Source organism: Gambusia affinis, linkage group LG10 (assembly GCF_019740435.1).
Source record: "Gambusia affinis linkage group LG10, SWU_Gaff_1.0, whole genome shotgun sequence".
Classification (NCBI taxonomy): Eukaryota; Metazoa; Chordata; class Actinopteri; order Cyprinodontiformes; family Poeciliidae; genus Gambusia; species Gambusia affinis.
This window is the reverse complement of record NC_057877.1, coordinates 602,344-628,135: the sequence shown is the minus strand read 5'-3', so window position 1 is coordinate 628,135 and position 25,792 is coordinate 602,344. Positions and strand designations below refer to the sequence as shown.

Genomic DNA, 25,792 nt, shown 5'->3' with positions numbered 1-25,792 from the left:
ATTTTATTTGTATGTAAAATGAAAAAACAAAACAAAATCGAAAGTAATTGTTTATTGGAAAAAAATAGATGTGATAAACATTTCATACACCCGTCTGTCTCATGTTAATTTCCAATGAGCATATTATAATGCATATAAACCCCAGACAGCATAGGACAGTGCACACTACAGCTAAGATGTTGTCATCCACAGAAAGTAGCATTAAGAAACATGAAGCAGCTTTTAATCCACATGATACTAACAGCACTGCTGTCAGATTGTCTCCTCAGCACGGATTATCTGATATCAGGTGACTGCCATAATTCTGAGGTTTTCTTTTCATAGATAGTTCTTCATGACACAGGCATAAGCCAAGATGACCCTGCTCCAAATTCATTTGGCCATGGTCAAGATGAAAATGGTTTAAAGCACTCAAAGGAAGAACACAGACGCCACAGCTTAAATAGCCCATCTCCTTGATTGAGAGAAACAAAAAGTACACCATGCAAATACTTGGTAGTTTAAATTTAAGTAATTAAACTATTAGAGTGCTGCTTCAGTGTAAATGCTTGATGCAATTCTGAAGACAGAACCTTAATGATCAAAATTCTATTTTCTATGTCCAGAAGAAAAACTTTACTACAGCTCTAGACTGCCACCACCATTCTAAGTTCAGATTTTTTTTTTGGAGATTCATTAAATAAAATCTCAGTGTATAAATTGAAATTGCAACCTGTAAAGAAATATAATGAAAAAATAAATGCATTCTAAATAAAGATTTTTCTGATGCTTTTTGATCAGAAGCTTTTATACAGGGATTAGCATCAATTTTAAACATAATTATCTCTTGAAGATTCTTCTTTTCTGTCAACTTCTTTTTAATTATTTCTTTATCTGCTTTAGCAGTCTTTCTCTTATAAGGATAAAAAATAATGGTATTGTTTTGGACTTGTATTGACAGCTCTTGTCTATATGATAGGATACAATAGGAAGGAATTGTTTGGTTAAGCTGACAGCTTCTTTGGAAAATATTAAAATTTAATTCATCAACTTTTACTCTATACAAGCAAATCCACATTCTTTGCTGCTTAGTGAGATATTTCAAAACACTGAAAGACCCAAATCTTATTCCCCCTTTCACAATAACACCACCACCATTCTTAACTAAAAAATAACAAAACGAACAAATGCACACATTCTCCTGGGCTGCCAAACCTAAAACCCCCTGAGGGGGAGCAGCCTTTTTAACCAGGATAGCATCTCCAGGCAAAATGCCTTGAGGTGAACCTGGGCCCCACTCCTGTACCTCATCCTTGAGTAACACGTAATTTCCACCAAGATTTTGCCCATATAATGTAGAGCCTTCCACAGAGCCCTGGGAGAAAGTTGGACTAGGCAGCAACACAGTGGTTTGGAGTGAACCTGTGGGGCTAACAGGACTTATAGGACTTTTAGGGCCCTCAGTGTCCTGGAGAACAAGCCCTGAAAGGGAGCTTTGGGTTCTTCCATAAACCAATCCAGACATACTCTTTGGATCATTAATAACATAGAGGCCTGGAAACGTGTTTGCATGGGTTCCATCCTCAAGCACAAATGTGTTCTGTACATTAGGTTGAACTATGTAATGCATTGGTTGTACTACAGGGCCAGTGGTGTAGTAAACTGGTGGCTGCTGCAATACAACTGTCTGAGCTGGGTAAGAAAGTTTAGTAGAATGACTGATGTTAGTACTACTGGAGTGAGGGAGAGTTGTGGTTGTCAACTGTTTGATTGTTGACTCTTTGGTTGTTGTACTGACATGAGATTGAACAGCCTTTGCAGATGATGCTACCTTTTCAGCTTTAACATCAACATGCTTTGCTTGAATTTCATGGTTAAATTTAGGTTTAAAGACAGGCTCTGTGATATCAGTGGTGGTTTTGACAGATCCTGATGCCTTTTGTATCACCATTCCTTTTGGTGTTAGTGTAGAAGGTGAACAGATCTCAGCAAGTGTCCGAAACTTTGGTCCAAGGTCAGTGAGAAAGTTCAGTTCACTGTCAGGTTCCAAGATGCTGCAACTCCCCACTGAACCAGCAGAGGAGCCCTTGCCCTCAAAGTCATATTCCAAGAGGATGTCTTCAGATGGCACTGTAATTGTAGATTTCTGTTTGGGGAAGAGAAACAGAACAAGGATTACTGACAATGTTCTCAAATAAGTGTATTTATTCAAGAGATCTAATGAAATTAAAATAAAGTCAGTAAGTTACCTGGGAGAAGTAATCATCGAGAAAAACATCAGGAAGGGCTATGTCCTCAAAGCAACCTACTTGATGAATACTCTGTGTTGTTCGGCGGAATGAGTCAATTTCATTGCTTGGATTGTAAAACTCAGTTGAAACCCTGTAGTCCATGTCGGCGTCCACCATCTTTGTGGAGGTCGGCTGAAATATTTGGTCCGATTCATAGAAGGTTTCGGTCTTAAGTGTTTCTGTGAATGCTGCTGAAGAACCGGCATTGAAATTTGGTCCTGGTGCTGCCTCAGTTTTTTGTTGGGTACCATACATGACAGGCATCAAATGAACAGGAACATCCTAGAAAAATAAAACAACTCATGAACATCCAAGATATTTTAACAAACTTTAAATTGAACAGTGTGAGTTTGGCACAAAAAACATTTATGTTTAAATGTTAACTCCTCCTAAAGGACCATAACCCCTACACCAACCATAATACATACCACATATTTGCACAAAAGCTGTATGCAAATATACAAACATAATAATTTAGTACGTGAATTGTTTTGTACTTATAGGCTATATATGCAGCTCCTTCTACTTTGATGCAGCTGTTTTTGTTTGCAATTTGTATTTATTTATTTTTTACTGATATTCATCTTTCTATCTTTAAATTTTCCAAATTAACATATAGGAACTCCTGCATTAAACATATTGTGTATTTCAAAATAATTTCTTTACTTTTACAGGTAAAAAAAAAAATGCTATTTAAATTGAGTTATTTCTGAATCGCATTACATAAATGATCAGAGAATGGAGTGGGTCAAAGGACCCATGGCATTCTTTGCTGATTGATGAGTGTGTGCTAGGGAAAAAAAGAGCTATAATGCAGTTAAAAAATATTATGATAGATGTTCTTAGTTGATGGGTCCATATTCAAACAAGAACACAGACTATTCAGTAAACCAGATATTTACTTTGGACAAATAAAAAGACAAATTTCTTAATCGAATTTTCTATGGACTCTAGTTTTCTGTAAGTTTTTAATTTTCCTATTTTAATTAAATCCATCTGCCTGTCCTCTATGTGCTTTTAGTTTCCCACACTTCACCATTCCATTCACGTTTGCGTTTCTTGTGTTCTTTAAAGTTAAAATACATACCTTATAGATGCAATTTTTAAAATATATTTTCTTAAGATGTTACCTTTAAAACATAGTTGTGTAAGTACAAATGCTAAAAAAACATCCAGCAGAGATTAGTAGAACATGGTAAAAATGTTTATTAAAGAAAACAAAGTTTTTTTAGTAATAATAGTATCACATCACTGCTTTGGTAACTACTTATTCATACTCTCACACAGTGTTTCTCAAACTTTTTCAGGGCCACGACCATTTGCCCCATTTAACAAACTCTCACGGACCACCTAATTTGAAATTGCCCCCACAATAACATTTAACCTGAAATGAAAATATTAGTCTAGTCTAATATTAGTAATGATTCCAACACACCTTATCCTCTCCTATGCATTCAGTTTGGTAGTTTATTAGGTGCTCTTTAGTGTCAAATGGCAGATCACTAAACTGGTCTGAGAAGATGGTGTTTGCCCCTCCACATTGACAAAACACAAGCAGCAGAGGGATCACTGCAAAGAGAATAAAAGCATTCTGATAAATGTAAAAACTTTCTTGATAAGCCATAGAAGAATGAAAATCAACAGAGCAGTATATTCAACAATCCCCATTTGCTTAGATTTTGTGTGAAAAACTAAAGCTTTGAGTGTCGCGGGCCCAGTAATGGAGCGGCCCACCGGGGAGTTCTCCAGTACCCCCGTATGCCAGACCCTGTTGGGGGTCTGAGCCTCTCTACTTAGCTGCTGCCCCAATGACCTGGTCCCAGATCGAGTGGACTAGTGTGAGTTTGACACAAACTCACACACGTGCCATGAATTCAGTTGTGCCATGAATAGTGGCATGAATATTAAAAGATACAAAATATTATCTTTTAATATTTATTAAAAGATAATGAATATTTTTAGTCATATTGTGAAGTTTTTGTGTTGAACCTGCAATGACAGAACTTTGCTATTTTTTTTGTAAAAACACTCAGCATCTAATGAATAGATGTGACTTATGTCATGAAAGCTTAACAGGTATTTATACAAGTCTTTCATGTTACTGAAGGGACAGGATGCTAAATTTGATTCACTCATCAAGTTTCAGGGTTGAGCTTGTTCTCAATTCTGAGCTATAAGAGCCAAGGAACTCCTTACTGATTTTGGGTCCTTGTGTGCAGAAAGAGTTCAGAAAAATAACTTACCGTAACTGACTGTTGTTATTATGAAATTTCAACCCCAAAGCAACAAAATGAGAATGAGCAAGTAAGTTAAACAGGATTAGTAACTTCAACATCAAGTCTCTTTAAAAATATTTGATTTTGACTGGTCTAATTTTTATACCAGATATACGTCCGTCACTGTAATTTTTGAAGACAATTTCAGAAATCTTGACCTTTGGGAACCACTTCTGATGATGATTGAGTTCGATGCTCTAAACTCAATCATCAAGGTTAAACTCATGGTTCCCAGAAAAAGCCATTTCCAGCAGGTTTTTAGTGTTGTTATTAATAAACTGTTACTTTTGACACCTTGTAAATCAGTCTATTCTTTATTTTGCAAAAATATTTAATTTATTTTATGTATTTCTTGAATCTCCCTGTTGCCTTTGTATTTGTTCATGTAATATTAGTTGTCTGATCCAAAGAGGTCAATGTTAGTATTGAACTAAACTTACACATTAATAAGAACAAAGCTGTTACGATTGGACCAATGGCACGTCTAGAAAAGTCAGATGAACGGGCGTCTCCTCTCGATGCCTTTGATCTGCAGTCTTCTTTTCCCACACAGGTACAGACATCCACAGTAAACACCTGTTCCTCTTTGCAGGACAGACCCTGAGCATCTTTCACCTCTACTTGCAGTTCATATCTACCAGGCCACAGTGCTTTGGCTGAATGAAGAGCAGCTGTTGTATCTGGAGACAAGAATGTCAAACACAGTTTTTTTTTCCTTTTGATTTTCACACTTCTACCACCAAGTTCAATCACATTTCACCTAAAACAGTAACCTACTTGATAAGAGAGGCTTTCAATCTATATTCTGGATCAGGACATGTTAAGACCTTCAAGACCTTCTGCCAAATATTAAGCATGATTTAGGCTAGTTTTGGAACAAGCAGAAATGAGCACCGTGCAATGATTGAGTTGAACATAATTTATAAAGTTTTTCAAAAAATTCAAGAGTTAAAGCAGCAGTATATAACTTTTATAAAAAGAAATTGTTAAAACTGTCACTATGTTGTGACAGTATAATATGAGACAAATCTTCGAAAAGATCAAGCTCCTCCACTGAAAAACAGTGTTTTATGTCTGCATGAATTTTCTCGATGATTTGACACACATTTTTTGTTGATGTTATTTTCTAAATTTTGTTGTTTTTTTAAAGATTTTTTTTACTTACCATTGATGACTTCTATTTCCCAGTTGCCTCGAGTACCTTCTGGTATAATTTGAAAAGTGAATGGAGCAGCATTTGGACTGACATCTTCATCAAATGCTGTAACGTACAGAGTCTTCTTATCAGAGCACAGACTGCTGTAAGTAGTGGTCAAAGTGGGACAGTGGTCATTGGAGTCAGTGACTTGAATGGCTATTGTTCCAGTGGCTGTCTTTGCTGGCATGTCTGTGGATGACAGGAGCTTAGTGTAATATTACAAAGAAGAACTGATCACTGTTCTGGACTTGCTTTCAGGACAAGATTTTGTACACAATGTGCCTCTTCTCTTTATAACAACTTAACATATGATGAACAAAGCAAATAGCATGAGTAATATGTTGAGAACTGACTGTGCTGTCCATCGACACAAGCAAGATCTAGGACTCCAGTGGACATCTGCAACATTAGTGCCAAATATAGTTTTCAAGCTACTTTGTTTAATTTGCATGAAATAAAAGAAAAATTCACATAAAGGTAATTTATTTTTTAATGTATGTTTTTACCAAGTAGATGCAGTCACAGGAAATGACAAAGGCTTTTCAAAAAAGACACTAAAGGGAAAAATAATATCAGTAGATTTAGGAATCCAGATCTTTATCCCCTTCCAGTAGCAGCACAGACAACTCATAGAGTTCAGTCAAAAACACAGTATGACAAAATCAACAGGCACAAGCATTTTGTTTTTGCTCTTTTTGTGACACTGAAATGTTTAGAGTTTTATATCAGACAAGATAAAGAGTTAAACGTGTCATTCATGTCTCTCTCTTATTGTGTCGTGAACTCTGACCTTAGCTGTGGCACGTAAGACCTACAGAGTCACATGTAGATCTTAGATTTGGCTTCTTCTGTGACTTCCTGGATTTGGTGATTTTGGTTAGGGTGGCCGTAAGATTCACATCTGTGCCATGATTTCTCCATTACAGATAATGACATTTCTTTCTAGGTGCCTTTATTTTACCAGATAAATTAAATGTTTGAGAACCAGTTCCCATTTAAAAACATGACCTGAACACAACATTATGGCTCACTGAAAGTCTTAAATTTCCCAACCTTCACTGACCGAGTTTCAATAAACCACATTTTACTGAATATCCCCCTCCTGTATTGTGTTCTGCATGTGGGTCTGAATATTGTTAACCACCATGACATTATGGGCCCCTGAAGCCCCGGGGGGCCCGATGGAGCTGCTGACTCAATTTGGATTAAACAGAAGTGCAAATAATTGATTTTCATTTTAATTGAATTTTTTGATTTGTTGTTTTTAAGACTAGTTGTGGGTTTAGATAGCATTTCGCTGGAGATGTTTTCTGTAACATAATTAACCAGGAATATTTTTACATTTCCTGTCTATTTAATATTTTTTAATACAAAAACACAGTGAACCACCTCAATGCCCCGACCACCAGGGTAGCAAGTTTTCTGGGGGAAACCCTGATGTTTGATTTATTTTGTGCTAATTCCAGTGAATTGATCAAAATGTTTCTCAATTTTACATAATTTTGATGACTAAATTGACAGTAGACTAAACTCATATTGTTAGGGGTGGACTGATTGCAGTTTTCTGGACAATCGCAGATTACACATTTTTTAAAAAGCTTAACCTGCCGATTCCGATTTTAGCCGATACCAATTTTTTTGGTCTAAAATGTTGCACAATATAGTAAGAAAGTTGTTGAGTTGACAACGGTTGGGTAACTATTGTTAATTATAAATGTGCAGACATAACTTGGTGGGCCAGTCTGTCAGTCAAACCTTTCTCATCGGAGGTAGACCTTTGCCAAGCTAGATAATACTGTCAAGATTGGGTTTTTTCTGTGTTGATTTGAGTTTTTCTGTGTGTTTATTTGGGGTTTCTGTGCCTTGAGTCTCCGTGTTGTCCTGTCTACCCCTTGATTGTTCCCAGGTGTGTCTCGTTCTGTGATTACCCTCTGTGTGTTTAATGCCTCCTGTGTTTCTGTGTTTTTGTCAGACTCTTGTCTAATCTGTTGCGCTGTTGTTTTGTCCATTCATTCACCAGTTGCTACCAGCCTTAGCCGTCCATTCAGCTGTGCTCCCTGATATTTGGACTTCTTGTTTTTCTCACATCAGCCTGGGTCCTCAGCACCACTCCTCCTCACAAATATTGGCTTCACATGTAAACATCGATCACCGATCTCCCAAAATTAAAGAAATCAGGACCGATAAATTGGCTGGATGATAAATCGGTTCACCCCTATTTATTATAATCAGTTGACTAAAGCTGAACTAAGACTAAAACAATTCTGATGACCATGACTTAAGCTAAATGAAAATTTGCTGTCAAAATTAACTCTGTAAAATACGCTATTAAAAGCAATCTACAGGAGTGGAGGATGCTATCAAGCACCAGCCACAATCACATTTTTGAACACCTTCATAGAGCTGCTTCAAGTAAACAAACCCTATGAACAGATCCAACATGTCTATTGAGATAATAATAACTGTCACAGAGACTACTTGTTTTGGTAGTACGGGCATTATGGAACGAGTTGTCAGGATATGCTCCTGAGCATAGCCATATGTCAGGAACATATCATTTCCTAACTGGAGCAGGATTTGATGTAATGCAGTTTGATGCATTGTGGCACTGTAAAAACAAACAAACACACAAACAAAAGTGTGCTGTGTGACCGTCCCACTAATGCACCGTGCAACCGAGGAACATATCCATAAACTTTATCAGTTTTTATATGTGAACCTGCGCCTTTGAACACAAACACCACAAATAACTCTTTGTTCACTAAGATATATCATCCTCACTGCACGCACAACACACGCCTGTGAAAGTACAACTGTACATTATAGTTGCAGTTTGCGCATTCAGAGGCGGTGTGGCAACTTTTAAACTTGACTTTGTTTAGCCTGGTGGGGGAAGAGGTCAAGAAACACTGGGGGAAACCGTGGAATTGTTCTAAATTTACACAAGCAAGGTTGGTTTATCAAAATGTTATGCAGGCTTAATTTTCTAAATAAATGAAACCGTAATTAGAAAACTGATTACTTTAGCAAGAAACAAAATGAAGGAAATCTGTAAGGGAGGAGCTTATTTCCAAAATACTATGTAAGGTAAATGTATCATAAAGATGTATACAGTCATTTTGATAATAATAATTACCTTTTGATATTGCCAAAATTTTGGCAATATAGGTACCATTCACTAAGAACGGTGACTCTCGGTCTGGTTGTTTGTTGAGTTTAATTTCCGCTGTCTCTTCATCAACAGTAAACCAGTTATCTGGATCATAAGCTTTGGCATAGCTGTAAGAAAATGAACAACAAAACAAAAAAAAGAACACAGTTTTTTAAACAAGTTGTCTTCTTGATTAGAAAGGCATGGTTTAGAATAATAGTGAGATAATGATTGCACTTTCTTGGAAGGTCTAGTTGAGTTTCTGTGATACACTAACACGGCAGCACTTCCAAACTCAACTTGTTTAAGTCAAGCCAATTTCACAAGAAGCGACCTTGAGGCTTTACTGAATCCTATGAATATATTAATATTATTAAGTTTTGCTCTGGGGCTGCACAGTGGTGCAGTTGGTAGAGCTGTTGCCTTGCAGCAAGAAGGTCCTGGGTTCGATTCCCGGCCCGGGGTCTTTCTGCATGGAGTTTGCATGTTCTCCCTGTGCATGGTGGGTTCTCTCCGGGTTCTCCGGCTTCCTCCCACAGTCCAAAAACATGACTGTCAGGTTAATTGGTCTCTCTAAATTCTCCCTAGGTGTGAGTGTGTGTGTGAATGATTGTTTGTCTTGTGTGTCTCTGTGTTGCCCTGCGACAGACTGGCGACCTATCCAGGTCGCCAGTCCTGGTGGTCGCCACCAGAGGCGACCGCCAGTCTGGCGACCCCACCTCCCGCCCGGAACGCAGATAGGCACCAGCAACCTTCCTGACCCCATTAGGGACGAAGGGTGTTTAGAAAATGGATGGATGGATGGAAGTTTTGCTCTGGAAACTATGGCGTTTTATAATGAAATATAAGACTGTAGGTCTAAACTTTAAACAGTTAGTCTGGAGTTTCAAAAGCTGTAGAAACCCCTGCACTTCCCAATTACCATCAAAATACTAAGTTCAGATGTTTTATCATAACAGTCCTTCTCCTGTCACAAGCTATGCATCCATCAAAGTTATAATCAGATATATCTAAGAATTAACAAGGTAATAGGCTGGTTTTACTGATTACTTATTTACAGCTAAGTAAAACAAGAATGAATAGACAAATATCTAAAATATGTTTGTTTAAAGGCTGTTTGCTACAAGGTCACCACATTTCGCCTCTTAACTGTTACGCAGTCAGTAAAGCAGGAAATCTATCCTGCCTTTAATTACAATCAGTTCTTGGTTAACTCTTATGTGCTGTGTTTACTTGTTAAAATCAATGTACATGTCATCAGGTTTCAATGGTAGTATTACAGTGACGGTGGCTGTGGATAAATTGACTAACCTGACATCATCAGCTACTTTTCCAGTATCTGGATCAACTGCTGGGAATGAAGTAATCACACCGTCTGTTGGTGCCTCATTTGGATCCTCAGATACAGGTACATTCTTGGTGTTAGGTTTAAATGCTGGACCCTCTGGCACATTATTTACAGCTATTTTTATAGGATAGCTTTTTCCTGGTGCTTTTGGCTTAGGCTTGGATCCTGGTCCTGGTCCTGGCTTGAGACCGGGTTTAATGCCAGGCTTAAGCCCCACACCAACTCCAGGTCCAACAGCAGGCTTAAGTCCAACTCCAGGCCCAGCTCCTCCCTGTGGTTTAAGTCCTGCATCCAGTCCTGCATCCAGTCCTGCATCCAGTCCTGCATCCAGACCTGCATCCAGACCTGCATCTACAGCCAGATCAGCATCCAAGCCCACATCTAGCCCCAGGTCTACATCTAAATCCACACCAGCTCCAGCTCCAGCTCCAGCTCCAGCTCCAACTCCAACTCCAGCTCCAGCTCCGGCAGCTGCTCCAGCAGCCAGAGGACCCCCCTCTCCAACCTGAACATCCACATCCATTTTTATTGGGCCACCTTCTACAAAAGGAGCTACATTTTCAATAATAAGGCCCAACTCAAGATTCTGTACTTCTTCAAAATCCACTGGCTAATTGGTGGAGATGTTGGAGAAATAGGTTTTAGAAAAAGTGAGCAGAAAAAAATGAGAGGAACAAATATGTATGAGACCAATTCAAAAACATCCCATTCTTATTACACTAATTAAAAATCTTACAGACAGGTAGAGAAAAATACCTTGATCAGCTTTAGGATACCCTCATTGGTTTCTTTGTCTGTTTCAATGGAAAACAGGTTATCCTCATTTCCTTGGGCAATGGTAAATACAGTCAGCCAGTTCTTTGAGTGTGGAAGGTCGTTGTCCAAAGCCTTGATTCTCATCACAACAACATCAGCAACATTTTCATCCACAGAGCCGGCGTACTGCCAAACAACCAGAACTTTGTTATGAAGATGTTTTGTTGAATCTATTATTGAGACAACAAATTAATTCTTATAAAACACATTTTAAACAAACAGGATTGGCCAAATGATGCACAACAAATCCCAATGCAATGACAAGCCATTAAAATCATTTACAAAACATAATAAAAAAGATTAATACAAACATGGAACATAGCAAGATGTCAGCGATGCCAGATACAAATAGATACACTTCTTTAAAAGCTAGAACTATGAACTAAGATAAGATTTTAGTTCATATATATATATATATCAGTGACATATGGTCAGGGCAGGCAGAGCCTCACCTGTCATTATGGAAGAATAATATAATGATAAAATAATTAATATTGCTATTTTCATCCTGTGTTTTGTACTGTTAAGTATTTATTTTTCATTTAGCTTTAACAATTTTGATTATTTTTTTCTTCAAAATCGCACAATCTTCTCATTTTTCCATTCAAATGCTCGGAAGCGAAGCTGGTGAGGCAGCAGCGAGCTGAGCCTCACCTGAGATTGCACAACCTCTCGCTAACTGCACTGGCTGCCATTCTATGGGAGCATGCTCCTCCTGTCTGAATGCCATCAATCTAATGGCTAAAGAACATTTAATATATGAACTGATTTTCCATAATCTGCACTGCACAGTGGCACAGTTGGTAGAGCTGTTGCCTTGCAGCATGAAGGTCCTGGGTTCGATTCCCGGCCCGGGGTCTTTCTGCATGGAGTTTGCATGTTCTCCCTGTGCATGGTGGGTTCTCTCCGGGTTCTCCGGCTTCCTCCCACAGTCCAAAAACATGACTGTCAGGTTAATTGGTCTCTCTAAATTCTCCATTGGTGTGAGTGTGTGTGTGTGAATGATTGTGTGTCCTGTCTGTTTTCTGTGTTGCCCTGTGACAGACTGGCGACCTGTCCAGAGTGACCCCGCCTCTCGCCCGGAACGGAGCTGGAGAGGAACCAGCAACCCTTCCGACCCCATTAGGGACAAGGGTGAACAGAAAATGGATGGATGGATGGATGGATGGATCTTCCATAATTTAGCTTATGTATGTAATGTACAGTGTTATTTTTTGTCACCAACTGTGTGTGTAACGTGTTTCGTGTGCTGATGAGCGATCAGAAACAGCAGAGAACAGATTTGATGTGAGGCAGGCAGTTTTCTTGCCTCATGGCAGGGGGCGCTGCTCCAGACATTGTGACTCCACGCAAGGAGTCTACGTGTAGCTTGGCCAATACAGAGAGTGAGACAAAGGTGGTTTTGAGTTGTACTTCAGCGGATTTTTCCTTTGCTGTGCAGCATAGCGCTAAAATAATAATATCTACATTTCCAAGTTTCATTGAGTTAAGGGGATCATTCTACCATGACAAACGATAACATGCATGGATATATATATATATATATATATATATATATATATATATATATATATATATATATATATATATATATATATATATATATATATATATATATATATATATATATATATATATATATATATATATATATATATATATATACCGATCAGGTGTTTTGCTGCCAATTCCGATACTGATCACATCAGGGCCGGTCCAAGCCTCCATGGGGCCCTAAGCAAAATGTGGTTTTGGGGCCCTCTAGTTCTGCTAACAGTGTGGGCTGGCTGCAATCAGCAGTCCGATCATTAGATCATTCACACACCTGCTATAAACGTATTGCATCTCTGGCAGTGCTGTTTACATTATATAAATGTATAATATAGGATACATTTATTGGCCAACTCATTTATTGACAAGTTGATTTCTGGGCGCCGATTTCCTTAATTTTGGGGGATTGTGATTGGCCGATACTTACACGTGAAGCCAATCTTATCCCCTAATGTTATCTTCGTCAGCAAAGGTTTAAAATAATGTTTTTTAGCCACAACACGATTTTGCTCAGCAGCAAACAACATGTCCCCAAATACAGCTTAGAGTAGCTCATCAATGTAGCAGCTATAGCTTGATGTAAAAACATTTTGTTAGACAATGTCAAACACTGATAAGTTTTAATTTTTGTTATCAAACATGATGTTTTGAAGCCAAAATTACCTCACAAATATACAGAGCCAACCATGAGAATCAATTCATCTAAAGTTTAATCTCAATTTCACACAAACACAAAGACCCTAGCATAAATGTTTGGCGGTTGTTCCAGGTCGCTATCAAGCTAATTTTTTTATTATCGGTTGGGGTGTAGTGATACAATAATCTCGCGACCCGATCCGATATCTGATCACAATATGATATGGATCACAATATTTGGCAAACGATGCAATTTGATGCACTTTTATGATTTTCTGAAAGATTTTAGAAGAACAGAGTGATTTTAGTGACATTTTCTGTTCCATTGACTTGGATTTAATTAACTGAAATCTGATTAAAAGCACCAACTACACAATACCTGACTCTGATTGGACAGAGCCCAGGTGGCTGTAAACTGTTTACTACTAGCTGCTGGGGGAGCTGCCCAGCCTTATCCCGTAGTGATTGACTCCTTGCAGCTGTGCAGCGCCGCCATTCCCCTGCTTGGATAGAGATCCAAGCTGCCTCTCAGACTGCCAGGACCTCATCGTTTTCTCAGTCTCTGATTTCTTTGTCAGTTGCCAATAAGAATGATTGATCCGCCATCATCATCATGGCAATCCTCACTGCATCTAGACTACAGCTGCGGGTTTCCTCTCTTCGTTTTCAAGCTCTTTTGTATATAAAGAATTACATTCTTTATGTAATTCTTTATATACAGAACAGAAACAACTAAGCTAAAAACTAATTACAAAGTGGATGCCATTAGTCGCTCCAATATCTAAACTTTGCATTAATTTTGCGATTTCTCTGCTTACTCCGTTCCACTCCTCGTTCACGGTTACTTGCGCAACTTTACTTTGCTTCTTAGCAACAAAATACAGCCCATCGTTATTTATTGAAGATTTGAGATTTCCAAAAACAAAGGAATCTAATGTTGCATTTCGATTTTTATGTTTGGAAGCTCATTCCCTTTCACTTACGTTTCTCTGACATTCGGAAAAATATGGTTTACTTATTTTAGCATAAGTCCGATTTTACTTGGCCTATTAACACAATTAAAAAACTGGTGTGTAGTTTATAATGTGTACTTTAAGCAGGAATTGAAAGTGAGACGAGGGAAGGCGGAGTCTTGCTGCTACATCATCACAAACCAGACATGTTAAAATGACGAGATAAGCCTATGGACCCCAACAGTTTAACGTATCGATACTCGTGGATGAAAAATTGATACCTTCCGAGGGTGGGAAGTTTTTTTAAAATAAAAATCGTAGAATCAATAGAATTATACAGCCCTAATTAGCACCTTTACAAATCGTTTACATTACATTACATTACCAAGGCACATCTCCTTAGTTTGCTTTGCCTTGGGCCGGCCCTGGATCACGTGGATTAATTAAGTTTGTGGATTGTTAATTTTTTGATTTAGGTATAAATGTCCAGGTTTTAATTGTCTAAGTATTTTATTTTTTAAAGTAGAACAGATTAAAGACACACAAGGTAGTGAAAATTAGGTGGAATCAACCTTTAGTCATTTCCTAACTCGGAAGCTGCAATCGGAAGCCAACTCTTCTTAGCCACTGTACTAACCGTCTTTATGCCTGCACTACAAGCATACTACTGCCACCTTCTGGATGAATGGAATCATCTTGTTTATACAATATAATTGTTATATTCATACATATGATTATCACGTATATTATCACATTTGTAATCATCGCACTATAATGTGACTTCAATATGCTTCCATAGTAAACTAACATTTAGAGGAGGATGGGTTCGTATTAGCTGGTTAATTAGCCTGGAGTGGTTAATTCATCTCACCAGAGACACAATATCAGTCTGTTCAGCAGAACTAAATACAGTTGTGATTGTTTAACACACTTTTTTGACAGATGTTTTATACTTTCATCGGCAGAAGCTGGGAGTATATGAAATAGGTAATACTTCCTACTAAAACACAAACAAGAGTTGTATCTTTCTTGTTGCACAAAGTCAATAACTGATTTTATTTGGTCTGGCTTAGATTCAAAAATATTTGTTACCTCTGATTTTTCTAGAGTGGGGATGTTGTCATTGATATCTGTGACTTTGATTTCCACAGTTCCTGTCCCTGTTTTCCCTGATGGTGCACCTCCCATATCAGTTCCTTTAACAACGATCTTGTAGAAGTCATATGTCTGTCAGAAAAAAACAGAACGTTAAATGCATGACCACAAGAAAAAGCTGAACAGATCAGAAAAGGTCAACAGTTGGGTTATCTGGTGGTGGGAAAGCTTAAAACAAAAAATATAAGTTTACCAGTTTTTATTTGAAACTTTTACAGAACATAAACATTTTCTCATTATTTGTCATAATAAAGTAACATTTATTGACCAAAATGTTTCATAAAGATTTATGATGTAGATCGAAAAGACTGATCATGACTTGGAGTTGGCATAAGTGTTGCTTTACACATCTACATGTTAGGAATACAGTTATAGATGTTTTCAAACATTGTTGTTTTGAAACATAAAACTGAAGCAAGGGTACAATTGTGTTTTACAAAGTGAAAAGTAAATGTTACCTCTCTGTCCAGAGTGGGATCTTTAACAAATAATTTCCCTGTCTTTTTGTCTATAGTGAACATGTGACCTTTGCCAGCTGGTTCTTGACTGATAATGGTGTAGGCGATCTCTGAATTTATTGTTCCAGCCTCATCCTTGTCCTTACCTTCAATTTGCATAACAAATGTTCCTGCAGAGTCACAAATGCACAACAGATTACATGATAGAAAATGAGCATTTTTGGGTGAAGGTAAGACAGGAGCAGGGAAGCAAAGATAAACCATGTCCATCGACAGCCGGAGAAAGTTAGCAGATAGATGACCAGTAAAGAGTTTTCAAAAGTTAATAATAGGGACCAATCAGAGAGCACACTGAAATATGTATTTTGTAGTAAAGAAAACATTTTGACCCTAGGGGGGTTGTTTTCTACCTAAACTATGAATTATACTTCAATTTAACAAATAAAACACTTATTTTTAAAAGTTTCTTTTAATTTTGTTATTCAGCATAATTCTTTAACTAAAAAAGGATTTATATTATTGCTTTGGAAGAGCTGATTTATTTTATACTCTGTTTTTGGCTGACATGAGTAGCTTTTTCCATGTTCAGTAGGTAGACAGGAAAGAGGGTAGGGACAAGGAGAGGTTAGGAATATATATATGTATATATATATATATATATATATATATATATATATATATATATATATATATATATATATATATATATATATATATATATATATATATATATATATATATATATATAGTTGTCCATCTTCAGAGTAAGGAGAAGAACTGACCTAGATGAAAGAATTACCTTCTCTGCTGGCCTCTGTGACATTGCCTTTGTGGAGAACAAAATAAGGCGGATTATCATTTTCATCCAGTACTATAACAGTCAGGGGAATGTTTTCCTCGGCTGAATTTCCATCCATGAATTTAGCAATGCCTGTTAGCTGCAGGAACCAGAAGACAGTACAGAATTACTGTAGACCTTGTGCTCCTGGCCTTGCAAAACACAACTTCAGAATTAGTTAAGCATTAGTGTTTTCTGTTGTTGAATGTATTATTTCAGGATCTTCTCTCTTTTTTCTTTCTTTCTTTCTTTCTTTCACACTCCATACTGGGGGTTGGTGGAGGAGCGTGTGGTGAGTGGACTGGGAGATTGAGAACTTCTAACTTTGCTTTCTCTATCTTTATTGGGTTTTTTTCTGGATATTGTTCTTTAAATATTGTGGTTGTGGAGTTGGATTAAGTGTAATTGGTTACATTTTTGTATGTAACGCTGGCATTTTGCCTTTTGGCACAAAATGCCAGAAATGGATTTGACCAAACTTACGAGACAACATGGTTTGAAAATTTTACCCAATAATCCCATTATGACGGTGGAGGAATGTAGTTTGGCGGTGGGAGAAGCTGTAGGTTGTAGCAGCAGCATTAAATTTGCTGCTCGGATGAACAGCGCGGTGGTTATGTTTGTTGACAGTGTTTGTTGACAGTGTTTGTTGACAGTGTTTGTTGACAGTGTTTGTTGACAGTGTTTGTTGACAGTGTTTGTTGACAGTGTGGAGAAGGCAAACAAAGTGATTTGTAAAGGCATTGTTGTGAACGATGCATTTTGTCCGTTTCCCCTTTGAGTACTCCGGCTAAAAAAGTCACGATTGCGAACATACCACCGTTTTTCAGTGATGAATTGTTGGTGAGGGAGATGTTGCAGCATGGGAAAATTATTTTCGCGATCAGAAAAATGCCGTCGGGTTGCAAGTCACCGCAGTTAAAACACGTAGTTTCAAACAGAAGACAGGTCCTTATGATTCTGTATAAAAAGAATGAAGATCTTAACTTGGTGCTTAATGTGCGAGTGGACGAGTTTGATTATGCCATTTATGTAAACTCGGGCACTTTGGTGTGTTTTTGTTGTGGGGAAGTTGGTCACTTGTTCGAGTGTGTCCTGGAAAAAATCTCTCTCCTGATAATTCAGCGCAAGCTCGAAATAAAGAGAACAAACATTTGATAAGTTGAGGTGGCTCAGGCATCTGGTTAGGATGCCTCCTGGACGCCTCCCTGGTGAGGTGTTCCGGGCACGTCCCACCGGGAGGAGGCCCCGGGGAAGACCCAGGACACGCTGGAGGGACTATGTCTCTAAACTATGTCTCTAAACTATGTCTCTGGGATTCCTCCACAGGAGCTGGAAGAAGTGGCTGGGGAGAGGGAAGTCTGGGCCTCCCTTCTGAAGCTGCTACCCCCGCGACCGACCCCGGATAAGCAGAAGAAGATGGATGGATAAAAATTTGATAAATCAAGCTGAAGTTCCAGACTCAGGGAGTGCAGTGACAATAGAAACAGAAGGACAAACGTCTGAGAAAAATGCTCACAGTGAAAGAGAAGTGCAAGAGATATGTGTGTTAGAAAACGGAGAGAAAATCTTGAAAAGTCAAACGGTGAACGATTCACAGGAAAGGCTGGAAAATAACAGTAAGGAGGGACAGTATCTGTTTTGCCCTGAAGAGACTTTAGTAAACTCTGACTGTGAGGAAGTGGAAGATGAGGGATGCAGTCAAACACCAGAGGAAGATGGTTTGGAATTTTCTTAAAAAAAGGAAATTTTCTGAAAGTATTATTGGTTCTCAAACTGAAAATGATGAAAGAGACACGGAATTGGAATGTTCAGGAAAAGTTCTAGAGTCAGAAAGTAATATGGATGAGGAAGAGGACGGTGAAGATGAAGGTTGGACAGAAGATCGTTTGGCCTCATCTTGCAAATCCCTAGTTCAAAGTCAACACAGGAAAGGTTATGGTATGCTAAATGTAAAATTTTTAAGAAATGTTACTAAGAATATGAATAATGTAAAAGTAGAGGATTTTTTCCCTGACAAGAAACTTTTTTTTTTTGCATGTGAGATCTCAGTTGAACAATAAAAGAAAAGGGGGATATAATGATAAAGAAGTTTACCGGTTAAAAAAATTGATAAGAAAACTTAAGCAAGAATTCAACAGTGATGAGTTTGAAGTTTAAATGTCTGGTTTTTCTTTTAGTGTTTTTTCTATCATCTTTGGTAACGAGACACTTCAGAGTTTCTACATTAAATCTGAATGGAGCCAGAGATGTGAAGAAGAGAACAGTGTGTTTGAACTAATGAATTTAAAACATATTAATGGTCCAAGAATCACACAGTGATTGTTTAAATAAGATCGATTGGAGGAGAGAACTGGGAGGAGAAATAATTTTGAGTCATTTAAATCAGGCCAGTGGGGGAATTGCAATTCTGTTTTCAAAATATTTTCTACCTGTATCTTATCAGTTTGAGGAAGTAATTAGGGGTAGATTAATGGTGGTGAAAGCAAAATATGAGTGTTTTAATATTGTGTTTGTAAATATTTATGCTATAGTAGGGAGGGTTCGTTTATTACATGAACTTGAAGATGTTTTGTGTAAGTGTGACTTGGATGATTTTCAATTTTTGAGCGAGGATTTTAACTGTCTAAAAAATGACCAGTTGGATAGGAATCATTTTGAAGGTTCATCCAGCTTCCACAATGTTCTTAAGACATTTGATTGATTTATTTTCATTGGTTGATATTTGGAGAGAAATACACACTCATAAAGTACATTATACATGGGTTAGAAACACAGATCATTCTTTTTCTGCAGCTAGGTTGGATAGAATATATAGTTTTAGACATAATTTTGGAATTTTTCACAACTGTAGTATTCATCCTGTAAGTTTTTCAGATCATGCTTTGGTTTCTTGTAGTGCGTTTATTGCCAATATCAAACATAAATCTGCTTATTGGCATTTTAACACTGCGTTGTTATTGGATACTAATTTTAAAGAAACTTTTATTGCATCCTGGAGAATGCACAAAACTAGAAAAGAGGATTTTGCATCTGTAGGGCAGTGGTGGGATCGGGGGAAAATAGAAATGAAAGAACTTTGTCAACAGTACACTGTCAAATATTTCATCTAGTTTAACCAAGTCTATTAGAGATCTGGAGATTGAAATTCAGGAGTTGCAGGCTTCTGCACAATCCACAGGAGATCGAGGTCATTTTGAGAACCTCAAGTCTAAAAAAGCTGCTTTGGCTGATTTGCTGGGCTCAAGAACACAGGGAGAGCTGGTTTGATGCAGATTTCAGAAAGATGATTTAATGGAGGCGCCAACAACGTTTTTCTTCTCTTTGGAAAAAAAACAAGGACAGTGCAAGTTTATGCATGGTTTGAAATCAACTGCAGATGTTCTGTTGACTGCAGACGGTGACATCAGGCGGAGAGCAGCAGATTTCTATCTGTACAGCTCTGAGTACAGCGAGGATGAAGTCAGTTTGAACGACTTCTGCAGTGATCTTCCAAGAGTTTCTGTGGAGTTCAAAGAGTTGGGGGAGCCTATGACTCTGGAGGAGATTCATTCTGCACTACAATGTATGGAAGGAGGGAAAGCACCTGATATCGATGGACTTCCCAGTGAGTTTTACAGAGCCTTCTGCTCTGACCTCTGTGTTGACCTCTTGGAGGTTTTTGAGGAGAGTTTTGCTGAAGGGTTTCTACCTCAGAGCTGCAGGAGAGCAGTTCTCACATTTTTATCAAAGAAAGGTGATCTCCATCATATTAAAAACTGGCAACCTGTTTCTCTGTTGTGTACAGACTATAAACTGTTGTCAAAGGTTCTGGCAAACAGACTGAAAAAGGTGATGGAGCAGGTTATCAAACACAAACCTACAGTACTATGTCCCTGGCAGGTCAATGATTGATAATATTTCCCTAATTAGAGATCTTTTGGACGTCTCCAGATCATTGGGATGTAACGCTGGTTTAGTTTCTTTGGTCCAGGAAAAGGCTTTTGACAAGGTTGAGCACCAGTACCTATGGAAGGTGTTGGAAAGATTTGGCCTCGACTCTAGATTTATTGCCAAGATTATGGTTCTATTTGAGAACATTGAGAGTGTAATGAAAATCAATGGCTGTTTGTGTAAACCTTTTAAAGTCACAAGAGATGTTGAACAAGGTTGTTTTTGTCTGGGATGTTATATGCTCTTTCTATTGAACCAATGTTAAAGAAAATCAGGTCAATAACTGAAGGACTGCTTTTTCCAAGTTGTAATGTGTCTTTTACTTTATCAGTGTCTGTTGATGATGTCATTATTATTGTTGAAAATCAAGAGGAAGTGAATATTAAAATTGTTGAGTTATTTTATAAATTATCAGCTGCTCATGTCAACTGGGCTAAAAGTGAGGCTGTTGCAATAGGAAGCTGGATTAGTGGCCTTCCTCAACTTCCAGGTAGTTTAAAATGGAAAAGAGGGGCTTTGAAATATCTTGGTGTATTTTTAGGAGATGATGACACAGAAAAAAGAAGTGGGAGGGAGTGATGGAGAAAATGGAGGTAAGGTTAGAGAAGTGGAGATGGTTGCTACTGCTGATGTCTTATAGAGAGAGAGTGCTCATTATAAATAATTTAATTGCTTCTTTAAAGTGGCAGAAGTCGGCGTGTTTGGAGCCACCTGCTGGATTATTAAACAGAATTCAATCTTGTATGATTAAGAGTTTTGGGATGACAAAACATTTGTATCCCAGGCTGTGCTTTTCTTACCTAAAGAGGAAGGTGGACAAGGATTGGTTCATCTAGAGAGCAGAACTGCTGCGTTCAGGTTACAGTTTATTCAGAAATATATAATGGGGAGGGAGGAGGATATTTTGTGGAAGCCAATAACAAGTATTATTTTGAAAAGAGTAGATTTAGATGTTTCTTTGTTTTTGTTAAATTGTAAAATGTTATTATTGTATGAAATGCCAATGTTTTAAAAACTGTATCTTTGTTTTGGCTTCTGGAAGAACCTTTAATTTTTGAAGCATGTTTGGCGTTAGAAGATGGAGTCGGATTGTCAAGAAGACTGTTGCAGAATAAAGTTTTAAAATTAAGACACGTGGAGACGGCTGGACCAGGACGTCAAAACACAGAGGCAACGGCTTGTTGCTTGGATTAAAATCGATTCGAGTCATGAGGACTATTTTAGATCTCTGGTCGGGAAATTGACTTTGGATGAAAAGCAGATGCTGGTGGACTTTTGTAACGGAGAAGAACTCCCTGATTCTACGGATCCGTTTCCAGAAATGGGAATGAATATTGATTTCTCGTAATTGACGGGTCACCTATTGATCACTGAAAAAGATTTGAATTTTTGTATGTTGATTGGAAAATGTTTGTATAAACTGGTTGTTCAAGGGTTGAATAAGAAACAATTAAGTGGAAGAACTGATACTGTTTGGAGAGAAAGGTTTAAAGTCGGGGATAATCAGAAACCAGTAGAGAGATTTTTATGAGCCCCGTTGAGTAAAAAGGGAGGCGACCTCCAGTGGAGGATTTTACACGCCGCTGTGTGTCAACAGTTTTGTAGTTACATTTAGAAAAGATTTAAATGAATTATGTGCTTTTTGTGAAGAAGTAGAAACTATTTTTCACATGTTTCTTGAGTGTAAACAACTTTCACCATTGTTCTTGTTAGAAGATGTTTTTTTTTTTTAAAATGTGGTGTTTATTAGCTTTTATATTTGGTCCAGGTTATACAAAAAAGGGATTGAATAAGTGGAATTTGTTGAATTTTCTTATTGGACAGGCAAAATTTTCCATTTATATTAGTAGGAAAAATGAATTAAAGGTGTTTTGGGGGGAAAAGTCAATAGGATGTTTATTCTGATGGTAAAACAGAGTAAAAGCAGAATTTATGTTCTTTTCAATGATGAATAACTTAATTGATTTTTTATCTTTGTGTTGTTTTAATAATGTCGTATGTTCTGTGGTTGATAGAAAGCTAGTTTTCCAATGTTTGCATGAAAAATGAACTAATTTCTGTCAAAATGAATTTTTATTGAGAAATAAATGTGTTGTTAAAATCTAAAAATCTTTTCTTTCCTTCCTTCCTTCCTTCCTTCCTGAGGGAAATATTAACCCTAATCCTAAACAGGCTAATGAAATGCCGATTCAACTGATTTTCAGCAAATGTAATTTGGATTTATATCATGAGATATAAATATTAAAGTTCTCTTTTAAGTGGGTGATAATTAGGCCAAAGTAATAATGGCTCATTATGCTTGGTCACACAGGCATTTTGCACAGCTGAATGGCTGCCAAGGAAGATTAAAGAATTTGTTAAACATGCATGAAAACAATTAAGACAACACTCCAGGTATGGTTTTGATGATAGAACAACATTATGACCTTATATAAAGCTAATAAAAGTCATTTTTACTCATACAGGCCCTTTAAACATTTTCTCAACATTACGTCTGTTAATGAAGGTGTTCATTAAATAAATTCTTAGTATTGACACCACCTTGTCAATAATCCACAGAATCTCTGTAATTTAATTTACTTATTTTATTTTTTATCTTTTTTTATATATTGTTTTATATTATTCTATTATTTGCAAGTTTTAAAATTTAATACTGATGTATATTATGTACATTTTTTAAAAAGTCATCCTATTCAGTTGCAAACCCTTTGGACTGGGTTATTTCTATTCTAATAACTGCACTGGATTTTTTTTATGTCGTAATCTTGTGCAGTATAGTAGTATTTGTATTATTGTTATTGTTCTTAATAAAGTAATAAACTTTTGTCTGATGCTGCTGTTACACCTGACAATAAAGACTGTTTCTATTCTATTCTGCTCTATTAGGTACATGCCTCTCTCTGACCTAGAATTCTAAAAGTAAGCATTATGATCATCATTCCTATTCTTACTGTGTCTGTGGTGAAACTAGAGGTAGAACTAGTAGTTATCATGGAGCTTTAAGTAGTCCTTCATGTCAAATGAAAAAAACTGTAAATGTTTCCAGTGTTTCAGTTGGACTAATGTGGTGCTTCAAAGACCTCATAGACAATAAGGACATACATTGTATGAAGGATATTGTTCCCTGTCCAGAATATCAGTTATTTGTATAAATCCTGTTTTGTGGTTCACCACAAACAGATTGAAAGGGGGTTTGTCAGCTCCTGCTCCTGTCAGGGAGTATTCCACCTTCGACTGTTTATCTCTGTCAGAGCGAATCTGAAAACAAAACAGACAACATATAAGGATCTCACTCAGTGGTATTCAGTGTATGGGGGAACTTTATTGCCATTAGTCAAGAGCACACATTTTCTGCCTGAGAGGACTTCATGTCTTTGTGTCATAAGGTGTGGTGGTGGCGGTGAGGCAAACGCAGCAGACCCAGATGAGATGTGGATGAGGAGTTTAATAATGACCAATATCCAGGAAGACAGTCCGAGAACCTGGCAGTACTGCTGAGCGGAAGGCTAATGCTCATAACAGGTAGCAACAGGAATTCACAAGGACTTCCAGCAAACTCAGGGAACATCAGATGAGGACGTGACGAAGACGTAGGACCCGACAAAGACACAGACACACAGGTGACACTAAATACACAGGAGGTAATCAGGGAATGAGACACACCTGGGAAGCAATCAAGGGGAGACAGGACAACATGGAGACTCTGACACACAGGAAACTCAGAATAAACACAGAGAAAAACACGGAACATGACACTTTGTTCTTGAAACTTGCAACGCTTGTACTCAAAACTTCTCTCTTTAAAATATTCTCTGTGTTTTCTCAAATCTTTCTCCTTGTGTTCAAAACTTCTCTCTGCTCAGATCAAATCTCCACTCACAAACCTCTCTGCTGGCTTGCCATCTCTTTTCTACTCTCTCAAAAAAAGTACCGACGCCTGGCAACCTCTTAGCCAATAGAATGATAGTGTTGTACTGGGTGCATTTGTACTGGGGGGAGGAGATATTTTTAATCACTTGTTTTGTGATTAAAAATATCTAGATCACACATCTAGATGATCGCACAAGAAAACCTCTGAAATTTTAAAGCTTTTTCTGACATGTTTCCTTTTGGTTTCTCACACCGCCATGAGTTAGTATGTATGATGTTGAATGATAAAAAAGGACCTTTGCAATGAATTCCAGATGGGTGTAGTTATGGTTCTCCTTCAGCTTGGCAGGAGGAAGGATCCATTCTCTTTTTGTTCTTTTCAGTGTTTTTAACCCCTTCTCTTTTGCATCAGCACTGATCATCTGAAACCAGAAACCAGATTATTGGGATTAGTGGTTCTGAAAAAACCCGCACAAATGGAGAGGATCTAGAAGTCTACAAAGCAAAGGCCTATGCTGTGTAGTTATTCACAATCTAACTTACACTGTTGCTAAGTTAGCCACAGTCTAAAAATATTGCAGGGAGACACCAGTGGTACACAATCTGCTCACTGCTCGCAGCTATTCACATAAAAACAAGATGACTTCCCCACTGAGAGCCTGCTGCTGTTAGGAGCAGCCTGTGTGTTCATGTTAGTTGTTACAGGCCTATTCTGTACCACAGCTTCAGAAACAGTTAACCACTTTCAAAACTAATATTCTCATTAATAAAACTTGTACATATTACCTTGAGCTTGTTTTTCTCTGTTTGCTATTTCAGATCTTGAATGCTTCACATCCTGCACATAGACTTCCTACATATCATAGCGGTAAGATCAAAGGACAACGTTGCCTTTTTCCATTTACTAAAGTGTTTGAATTTTTGCATATTTGTATTTAATGAAAAAAAAAACAACCATCAACAAAAGAAATGGTTGTTCATAAATTGCAGCATTCAAATAGGTTTAAATACCCCAAGAAAGAAAAATACCAACCCCAATGTTTAACCGATCAAATTAAATGTGGGATGCATGAATTTAGTCAGCTGACAAATCAAGTTATGATTTTTTACAGACACTATAAAACTGCAGCAAGTCATAGTTTCTCAAACTAAAAATATAAAATGACTGGAATATTTACTCACCAAGAACAACACTGTGAAGAGGATCAGCTTCACTTCTGGAGAAGACAGTGCAGCCATGAGCACAGGTGAGTCACAGAGTACTAAACCGTCCTTTCACAGCAGCTTAAAAAATGGCTGCTAAGCCTGTGTTCTTCTTTAAAAGCTATCACTTTTACCC

General features: G+C 37.6%; 1 protein-coding gene across 1 annotated transcript; it reads right to left on the bottom strand.

The window, feature by feature from the left end:
* Positions 1–37: 37 nt before the first annotated feature.
* Positions 38–25,792, bottom strand: LOC122838359 (desmoglein-2-like). Its single transcript, XM_044128950.1, has 14 exons — positions 25,636–25,792; positions 24,750–24,875; positions 23,686–23,841; positions 16,612–16,750; positions 15,813–15,982; positions 15,292–15,426; positions 11,000–11,185; positions 10,207–10,853; positions 8,881–9,023; positions 5,712–5,933; positions 4,987–5,226; positions 3,706–3,839; positions 2,229–2,552; positions 38–2,125 (listed from the first exon to the last, which is right to left on the bottom strand). Exons 1-14 carry the CDS (start codon positions 25,690–25,692, stop codon positions 596–598), a joined length of 4,209 nt encoding a protein of 1,402 aa, XP_043984885.1. The 5' UTR covers positions 25,693–25,792; the 3' UTR covers positions 38–595.

Bases quoted from the DNA above. Each gene is read 5' to 3' on its own strand.
- LOC122838359 (XM_044128950.1), bottom strand. From the start codon at position 25,692: ATGGCTGCACTGTCTTCTCCAGAAGTGAAGCTGATCCTCTTCACAGTG. The intron at 16,751-23,685 runs GTATGTCCTTAT...TGGTTCCTGCAG, and splicing joins AACAATATCCTTCATACAAT to CTAACAGGCATTGCTAAATT. The intron at 11,186-15,291 runs GTAACAAATATT...GTTGTTTGGCAG, and splicing joins CCACTCTAGAAAAATCAGAG to TACGCCGGCTCTGTGGATGA.